Genomic DNA, 9,693 nt, shown 5'->3' with positions numbered 1-9,693 from the left:
TTGAAAGAAAAACATAATAATTTGGAACCATTGAAAAACATTCAAATTAAATGTGTTACATCTTACTGGGGAAACACGTGTTTTGTGACTCTAGAAATCAGCAACCAGTAATAGCATTTGGTCTCGCCCTCCCCGCCCAGAGAGCCTTCCAGAAGTCGCCGGCAGACCCGTGCGGCTTGTAGCACAGCCACACTCCAGTTTTCTATCGTTCAAAGTCACAATTTTATCCACAAGACACGTACCAAGTGTCTTATTCCTTCAGTCAATATGGCTTCTTTGGGGACTCTAGCCTTCGATGAGTATGGGAGGCCTTTCATCATCATAAAAGACCAGGACAAGAAGACACGGTTAACGGGCCTTGACGCATTGAAGGTACAATGGGCTAGCTAACGTGTGGCATGTTGCTAGTTTAGTTGCTACTTAATACTATTTGCACTGCGTAGGCTAAGCTAACATGATGACTATTGAAAAGCATGATTTCTGCTAATATGATGCATTTTTACTGTTTTGATATACAAACAAAATACCTAGCTGATTCTCTATGGTGTTGCGCTTTAGCAACAGGATAACATTAGTCACTGCGTGCTAACATGAGGCCCATGTGCTTCCTCTTGATGGGTTCAACGCTTGAGAGTTGCTATAGTGCTGCGCCCTAGGCGTTAGTTAGCATGCACAGTTAATGTTAGAAAAACAAGTGAAAATTATGCGCATGCCAATATAAATAAAGTATCAACTAATTTATATAAGTCACAGCTTTAATTTGTAAAGACCAAGAGTGATACCGTACCTAATATGGTAGCTGACATTTTGTTTGTGTTTTGCAGTCTCACATTATGGCAGCCAAGGCGGTTGCTTCAACACTTAAAACATCACTGGGACCTAACGGTGAGTACCAACAAACGCAGCGCATTCAAGCCCCTGTTTTCATCCGACCAAGTCATTGAAGGCGCCACACCCCTACTGAGATCAATCAGTTCAGATAGTCGGATGGATGCTTGGATGCTGAGTTTTTGCATAGCTTAAGTGAATTGAATATATTTTACCATTATATTAAAAGATGAATGTCCTTCTGACACAAGTTTATTACATAGTTTTGTCACCCAGTAGCCAAGATTGCACTTATTTTCAATCACACTTTCTCCTGTTTCTGTATCCAGGCCTTGACAAGATGATGGTTGACAGGGATGGAGAAGTGACTGTCACCAACGATGGAGCCACTATTCTCAGCATGATGGATGTGGACCACCAGATCGCCAAGCTTATGGTGGAGCTCTCCAAGTCCCAGGATGATGAGATTGGTGACGGAACCACTGGAGTTGTTGGTAAGGAGGAGAAAGATTATGGGGGAAATGTTCTGTCAGCTGTTTACCTGCATTATAGTCTTTGGACCTCCCATCCCAAATCTGAAGGTCCAATCTCACAGAATAATTGTCAAAATATTTTGTTATTTTTGTATCTTAATTAAGTCTTTATAAATGAGTTTGACCCAGCATTGTCTTTCCACAATGGTCCTGAATATGTACTTTTTGGCTTCTTTCCCTTCTAAAAGTTATTTTGTGTTTTTGACAATTCTCAGATCCTCTGGTCTTAAGCCCCCAGTTTCCAATCAGAGCCGACGCTTCTGACAGTGATTGTCTTATTCCAGTTACTCACTATTCACGGAGTGCTCTGGCATTCACAGGAGATACAGTAGCATTATGTTTCACCTCTCATTCTGGGACAAACCCATGTCAAATTAGTGATGACATGTCCTCACTGCGAATTGCAGATGCATCCACTGCATTCGAGTAGTTTACCCACTTTTCATGACATGCAAAATCAACAAATTTACATAGCGTATTTGACATCAGTGAATTGTTGCAGCCTTGATCAAGACATAACCTGCTGTCTTCCTCCACTTGGTAATGGAAGTCCCAACCATATTCCATCTATGGTTACTCATTGTCATATTGTCTCTGTTTTTTTTCCTCCTCAGTGCTGGCTGGAGCTCTTCTGGAGCAGGCCGAGCAACTGCTGGACCGCGGAATCCACCCCATCCGCATCTCTGACGGTTACGACCAGGCCGCACGTATCGCCATCGAGCAGCTGGACAAAATTGGTGAGACCTTCCCCTTCGATCCCAACAACACAGAACCCCTCATCCAGACCGCCATGACGACGCTGGGATCCAAAGTGTAAGTCCCCTAGTAGTGTTGACTTCAATACAGAGAACAAGAGCTATTTTAGATTGCTGGCCATTGCTTTGCTATGTTGCCAGATGCTTCCCCTGCTGTATCACAGGCTAGGCGGGCCACTTGGGCCAGTTTGCCCTCAACCTCGCCTAGACACAAATTACTTGAGTGGCTACTTCAGTGGCCATATAGAAAACAGAAGTCATGTTTTCAAGTTTTTTTATATTATTATTATTATTTATATTAATAAAGGGGACAGATGTATAGTAATATTTTAATTCTGGCATCATACTGCCATAAATCTGTCACTGGGCTCACATCAGGCCACCCTGTTTAGGCAGCTGCCTCCAGGCCTAAAATGTTTCAGTTGTTATCCAAGGAGTTTACCTTTTCAGCTTAGTCCATTTCTGGGGAGTTATAGTCAAATAAAATCCTTCTGTGGCCTTTCAGGATCAACCGATGCCACAGACAGATGGCTGAGATTGCAGTGAACGCCATCCTCACTGTGGCCGACATGGACAGGAAGGACGTCGACTTTGAGCTCATCAAGATGGAGGGCAAGGTGGGAGGCAAGCTGGAGGACACACAGCTCATCAAGGGAGTCATTGTTGACAAGGAGTTCAGCCACCCTCAGATGCCTATGCAAGCAAAGAGGAATTTCACTCTAGGAGGTTGTCATTTCTTCTCCCTAACTTGTCATCTTTGATCACACAGAATTAAATTGTTGACAATACACAGAGGCAGATTTATTGATCAGCCATTTCTGCCATTCATGTTTTTACAGTATGAAAAACAATTTCCACAGACTTGAAAATTAGCCAAGGTTGATAATCCATCACAGCAATCACAATGCCTTAACATGATTTTGTCAAAGTTGATCTGTTTTATCTTTATTTCATTGTGCTGGAGTTGAGTATTGTCATATCAGTGCGCACATTACGTTACGCTCCGCTTACTGTCAATCACCTGACACCCACAATATAATAATGCCTCAAAACATGTTGACTTACAAACTTTGTCACATCCATGTATTTTTATTTAGGGCATCTTTGTTAGCTAGGACAACAGTTCATTTCAGGCAAGGTTTGACACTGTAAAGTTTGTATTTTAAAAATGAGTAAATGTTAAAAAAAATCAAATTACATACGGCATTGCAAAATTAGAGAAACGTAAATTAGACGTAGACTAGTAAATTGGATATAACTCTAAATAACACTGGTATTATCCTTTTTAAGTTATGGCAGAACACTGCAGGCTGTTTTGTGTAAGGAGGTTAACATTTCTTTTCTCAGGTGTGAGAAATGTGAGATGAGGCTAAAAGCAGCTCTTCTTTGTCACTACTCAGGTTCTGAAAGACACAAAAATTGCTATCCTTACCTGCCCGTTCGAGCCCCCTAAGCCCAAGACCAAGCATAAGTTGGATGTGACCTCTGTGGAGGACTACAAAGCCCTGCAGAAATACGAAAAGGAGAAGTTCCTGGAGATGATCAAGCAGGTTAGTATGTCAGCATCCATCAGCTATTAGACATGCTTCAGGCGGCAATTGAAATATCACATTATCATTATAAACATGACTGCCACCAGAACTGAATTCACGATGCATACATTGGCACGATTGCCTAAACTAGCAAAATTTGTAAAACTCATGAGCAGGTTGTGTTTTTCTTGTAGGTCAAAGATAATGGCGCTAACCTGGCCATCTGCCAGTGGGGCTTTGATGATGAAGCCAACCACCTGCTGCTGCAGAACGAGCTGCCTGCCGTGCGCTGGGTCGGAGGGCCTGAGATCGAGGTGAGAGAAGTTTGGTCCAAAACACTAGGTTTATTAATTTGCATAAGTTAATACCGCCAGACTCTGTAAATGTGATAAAATGACTGCAGGGAAATGAACATTAAAGCCCATGTATGCGTAACATGCTCAATGCCATGTGATAGATCACCATGATATAAAGTCACTCCTGAACTAAATATACACCGGTTTCAACACTTGGGATGGATCTTTTGCAAATGGAAGATCGGTCACGTATTCATCTTTTCTGTCCATCATGTTTCCTCTGCAGCTGATCGCCATAGCCACAGGAGGTCGCATCGTGCCGCGGTTCTGTGAGCTGACCCCAGAGAAGCTCGGCATAGCTGGTGTGGTGAAGGAGATCTGCTTCGGCACTACCAAGGACCACATGCTGGTCATCGAGGAGTGCAAAAACACCAGGGCTGTGACCATCTTCATCCGTGGAGGCAACAAAATGGTGAGCATGTTTGATTTTGATCAAAGTCTCCATTTACTTTTTACTGTTGTCTCAAAAGACAGAGATGAGGTGTGGAAAAACGAACTGTTTCAGGATTCAATGTGGTGCTCTAAACAAGGCCAAATTCTCATTTTTAAGTAAGACTTTTATATACCGAACACACCTGATTCCATACTTTATAACAATGTTCCAATCTTTATAACTATGTGTTTTTTTACTTTGTCTGTCCCATCAGATCATTGAGGAGGCCAAGCGTGCACTCCATGATGCTCTGTGTGTGATCCGCAACCTGGTCAGAGACAACCGTGTCGTGTACGGAGGAGGAGCTTCAGAGATCGCTTGCGCTCTGGCTGTCAACCAGGCTGCAGATAAGGTGAGAACCCCTGAAAACAGTCTCTCTGATGACTGCATCATCAGAATGCCAGTATGGTGTTCTCAAACATCAAAATAAATGAATGCCTGACATACTTCATTGGTGAACTCAGTTTTATACATGCACCACACAGACAATGCTGCTATTGCTGCTTGGATCCTCTAACCTCTGTCCCGTCCCCTCTTCTTTCTAGTGCCCGTCATTGGAGCAGTATGCTATGAGGGCATTCGCTGATGCTCTGGAGGTAATCCCAATGGCGCTGGCTGAGAACAGCGGGCTAAACCCCATCCAGACCATGACAGAGGTCAGAGCCAGACAGGTCACAGAGAACAGCCCCGTCCTCGGCATCGACTGCTTGCACCTCAACACCAATGGTAAGGAACCAGCTGCACAGGGCAATATGCAAGCTGATTTGTGTCTTCAAATACATTGATCTCCAATCATGTGTGATTAAAGGGCAGTTTATAGTACAATGATTTATGATCGCCCGATGGACATCGCTACAAAGTCACCAACATTCCATCATCGCTCAACTTTGATTTTGGACGCTGTTGCTCATAAAAAGTATAAACACTAGAGCGATTATAGAACGCATCGCAGAGGTTAAGTAATTTGCTCTCAACTCGTTACTTTACTTTGTTACTATAGTTCTAAATAGCAACTAGTTACTTTACTAAGTTAGTCTTTATTAAAAGTAACTCAGTCGAGTGCTTTCAAGTTACCCGCTTAAAAACGTAACAACTTTTATGTCTTCTGGTGATGTTCTCACTAAGCTAAGCTAAGCGATAGAAATCATCACCGAGTACACTGCTGTTATCTACTTATCTGTTATCTACTTAACAAGCAGCTTTCATTTATTCGGGGTCTGATCATGTGTATGGTAAACTAGTATGATCACAGAGGCAGCCTTGATTAATCATGTCTGGTCTAAAAAATAAACAGCGGATAGCGCTCACAACACATTGGCAAGTGCTTTCAGTTCTCAGATGTACAGGTAACAATAATGTTCTGACCCTTTTCTTCCATCAGTTCAAAGTAATGCAAATATTCCCAGGTTGGGAAGTTTGTTGTTGTGTCCGTTCTGAAAGCGAGTCGGAGCCTACAGACTCCACCACGCGTCAACCAGCTGCTGCATTCTGCTTTTAATAACGCCATGTAACGAAATATATGTTCTTAATTGCACTAATTGAAAATTTAACCATTTGAAAGGAAAATAATAATAATACAGTTTGTAAACCAGTCTGCAGAATAGCCTAATGTACGTACACGTTATGTAGCTATGTAACTGCTTTTGCAATGTTATTTTTCACTTTCTTTTTAAATAAGAAGTTTCATTCAAGTAAATATCTTGTCTTTATCCAGGTCTAGATAAATAGCATAAATTGTCTCCTCAGTGTACGTTTTATTCTACAGTCTATTACGGTCTTCCAGAGCTGTTGATTACCGTTTAATTTGAGCTCAGAGAATTAATCGACGTTAGGATAAGAGAGTTCCATAATGTTGTCATGACAACTGAGCCAGCGATGGGGTCCAAGTTCAATCCAATTTAAGTCTCAGCGATGGGCGCAACGACCATCGCAACGATGACAGATCGCCTGTCGCTGGAAGTATAAACAACATGTCATTGCGACCGACAATAGAATATGATCATCGCCGGTGGTGACGATCATAAATCGCTGTACTATAAACTGCCCTTAAGGCACAAGAGTAATCAGGTCTTGATTCCAACCAAACACTACACACTGTCTGATATCACTGATGAGCACACCTTCAACCAGACAGGAGGGAACAAATAGGTGACATCCACAGGTTTAACTGGTTTAGTGTTTGGTTGGAATGAAAACCTCTCCATCAGTCTCCATTTGTTGTTTGTTTTTCGTCTGTCCATCTATCACGTGATATACGATCTCAGACACCACTGATTGGGTTTTAACTCAACTAGGGAAATGGTGCATTTCACCAATGCCTTTCGGGATTTTCAAAATTACACTGACTAGTCAAAGGGGGCATTACAATTACAGGTCAAATTAAGATGACATATTTCTTACTGTTAAGCCTGGGGGGCGGGGGCGCTGTATTATTGGTTAATGATGACATGTTTACTGTTGCCTTGTTTTTTATGTAACTAGTGTCAGCAGAGACAGTCAATTGATAACACATCTGTCCTTATAGAGGAAAATAATTGGCTGTTTCTATTTTGTTCCTCCGCAGACATGAAGCAGCAACACGTGATCGAGACTCTGATTGGCAAGAAGCAGCAGATCTCTCTGGCCACTCAGGTTGTCAAGATGATCCTGAAGATTGATGACATCCGAAGCCCAGGAGAGTCCGAGGACTGAAGCCCACCATGAGCGCGAGAAGGCTCGGCTGTGTTCTAGAACACCTTAGAATGTTTAACATGTTCTAGAACTGTCTTAGGCACTTCCCCGAGCACTAAGTCCAAACCGCACTGCGTAATGTTATTTATCATTTGATACGAAATGTTCAAGCTGTTGTAGCGCCGAAGTCATCATTAAAACGTTGGTCTGTTAAAATTTCCTCACGCTGTGGTTTGTTTTATTCGTGATGGGTGTACATTACATGTCTTCTAAGGAAGATTGTAAACAAAAAGTCTGATAAGCATGCATACATATAAATTATAATGTAGCAGGATCCGTACACCAATGTTACTGAAAGCCTTCAATCATATAAACTGAAACAAGACAACATGCACACTACTGCATCCATACAATTGTTTTTGGAATATTTTATTTTCAGATTTATTTTACAATCATACAGAACACAGAACAACAAAGAAATCCCAATTCCCTACCCTTCCTGCGTAAACCCAATTAGAAGGAAAAATAAATGAAAATAAAAGGTCAGTGCACAGAGTGACACAAAGAGACACTGCACCAACACAGTGTTATATCCTTTAAAGAGGCCTTCTGGCTAACCAGAAATGATCATATCCCTATGGTGGCGTCAGTGATGTGCATATATACTCTAGGTAAGGCCGCCAAATTTTCAGAAAGGTGTATCTTTTTCTAAGACTATATGTGATCTTTTCAAGAGGAATACAACTGTTCATTTCCAAAGACCATCTATCAATGAGGAGAGGGGAATCAGATTTCCATGTCACTGTTATGCATTTCCTCGCCACACATAAAGCAATTTCCATACATTTAATTTGGGAATTAGTTGAAGATTTACTGACACTTGTGAAATTCCCCAGTAAGCAAATCCATACAATTTGAATTAGGCAAAAGTGCTAAAAAGTTTTAGGTCCATGATTTATATCCACACTTAATTTCTATTAAAATTTTTAAAAAAGTTTAGAAAACCTCTGAAATTTACCACACTGGTGATGCCAAGAGCTCCCTGCCCCATTGTATTGAAATGTTGGCAGCAATCACCAGCTCTCCAGCAAATGATCACTCTGAACAGCACCTCTACATTTTATTTTAACTAACTGAGAGGTCTGCAAAGGTATGTGTAGAAACATGGTAAAAGGCACCGGTGGCTATTCCTGCGCTATAGGTCAGTGGTTCTCCTGGGCTGCTGATCTACATGTACTTGTTCAGCCAGTTGAGCATGTCTGTCCTGGGTTTGGAATAAGCATGGAGTCATATTAACAGAGGTGGGGGCTTAGGGAGTTGTGCAGGGACACGGTTAGTTGCTCAATAACTGGAGTGAAACATCAGGCAGGTTCTTCCATCACTCTTAAACTAGCCTTTTTAAAACAATGTCAAATGGTTGATCTATGAAAGCAGCAAAGTTCCAGACCATGCATATTAACCTGGCCCAGTGGGATGACCTCATCTTTCTCCCCGAAGATGAACAGCGTTGGACTCTTCGGCTCATACCTGTCCTCCCTCTCTCGAATGATCCCTGCCATCACAGAAACCTCTCAGAAAATGATCCTACAACAGCCATACTGTATGCCATGATGCAGATAGCACAGGACTGCACCCAATTGCAGAGAAAGTGGCAGCAATTAGAGAGGCACCTATCCCCAAGAATGTCAGTGAGCTGAAGGCTTATCTGGTTGTTGAATTATTTTTATTGTTTATATATTATTATTACCTCTCTGTTAGCCTCACTTCACTTATTGCTCAAGAAGGATATGAAGTGGAGGTGGGGAATTGCCCAGCAGAGGGCATTTGAACAATCAAAAGTTCTACTGCAGTCTTCACAGGTCCTGGTGCACTATGCTGCCAAAAAAAATAGTTGCTCCTGGCTTGTGATGCTTCCCCTTATGGAGTGGGAGCTGTGCTGTCACATGTCTGATGGTTCAGAGAAACCTGTTGGGTTTGTTTCCTGTACATTCACTCAAGCAGAAAATAATTACTCTCAGTTGGATCGAGAGGGACTTGCTGTGATCTGAGTGAAAAAATTTCATAATTACCTGTATGGGCGGAGATTTAGAATTATAACTGATCATAAACCTCTCATTAGCCTTTTCAGTGAAGTTAAAGCTGTAGAACCCAGATGGTCTCACCAAGAGTACAGAGGTGGGCTGTGACTCCTTACCACCGCACCATGGCACCCAGCTTCCAATGGACTCGCTGAGCGTGGGGTCCAGATTTTGAAGACCCTACTCAAGAAGAGATCAGGGGGTTCTCTGGAGACTAAACTTTCCTGAGCTCTTTTCAGTTACAGGGTTACCCCCCAGTCAACAACCGGGAAATCTCCAGCTGAGCTCAACACTTTATCTCTTACATCCTGATTTCCAATCAAGAGTGGAGAAAATACAACTAAAACATATGGAAGACCATGATCAACATGCCAAGGAAAGAAGCTTCCAAGAGGGGGACTCCATCCTCACTAAAAACTTCACCCACAGGCCTGCCTGGATCCCTGGAACAGTAGAGAAAATGACTGGACCAGTCTCATGCACTGTTCTGCTTGGAAATAGCCAAAAA

The 9,693-nt window shown here is 42.2% G+C and overlaps 1 protein-coding gene across 2 annotated transcripts; it reads left to right on the top strand.

Moving 5' to 3' along the window:
- Positions 1-143: 143 nt before the first annotated feature.
- On the top strand, positions 144-7,327 carry cct5 (chaperonin containing TCP1, subunit 5 (epsilon)). Of its 2 annotated transcripts, XM_071526052.1 has the most exons (11): positions 144-372; positions 825-885; positions 1,158-1,322; positions 1,976-2,174; positions 2,622-2,817; positions 3,517-3,666; positions 3,843-3,962; positions 4,231-4,416; positions 4,652-4,789; positions 4,983-5,163; positions 7,001-7,327. In XM_071526052.1, the coding sequence occupies exons 1-11, from the start codon at positions 268-270 to the stop codon at positions 7,126-7,128; spliced, it is 1,629 nt and encodes a 542-aa protein (XP_071382153.1). In that variant the 5' UTR covers positions 144-267; the 3' UTR covers positions 7,129-7,327. The 2 variants fall into 2 exon arrangements, with proteins under 2 accessions (XP_071382153.1, XP_071382154.1); XM_071526053.1 differs by lacking the exon at positions 1,158-1,322.
- The last annotated feature ends 2,366 nt before the right edge of the window (positions 7,328-9,693 follow it).

Source organism: Centroberyx affinis, unplaced genomic scaffold (assembly GCF_046629955.1).
Source record: "Centroberyx affinis isolate AG114_WGS23_722 - 3 ecotype Tasmania unplaced genomic scaffold, CSIRO-AGI_Caff_v1 ptg001383l_1, whole genome shotgun sequence".
NCBI classification, from domain to species: domain Eukaryota; kingdom Metazoa; phylum Chordata; class Actinopteri; order Beryciformes; family Berycidae; genus Centroberyx; species Centroberyx affinis.
This window is presented reverse-complemented; position numbering and strand designations above follow the sequence as displayed.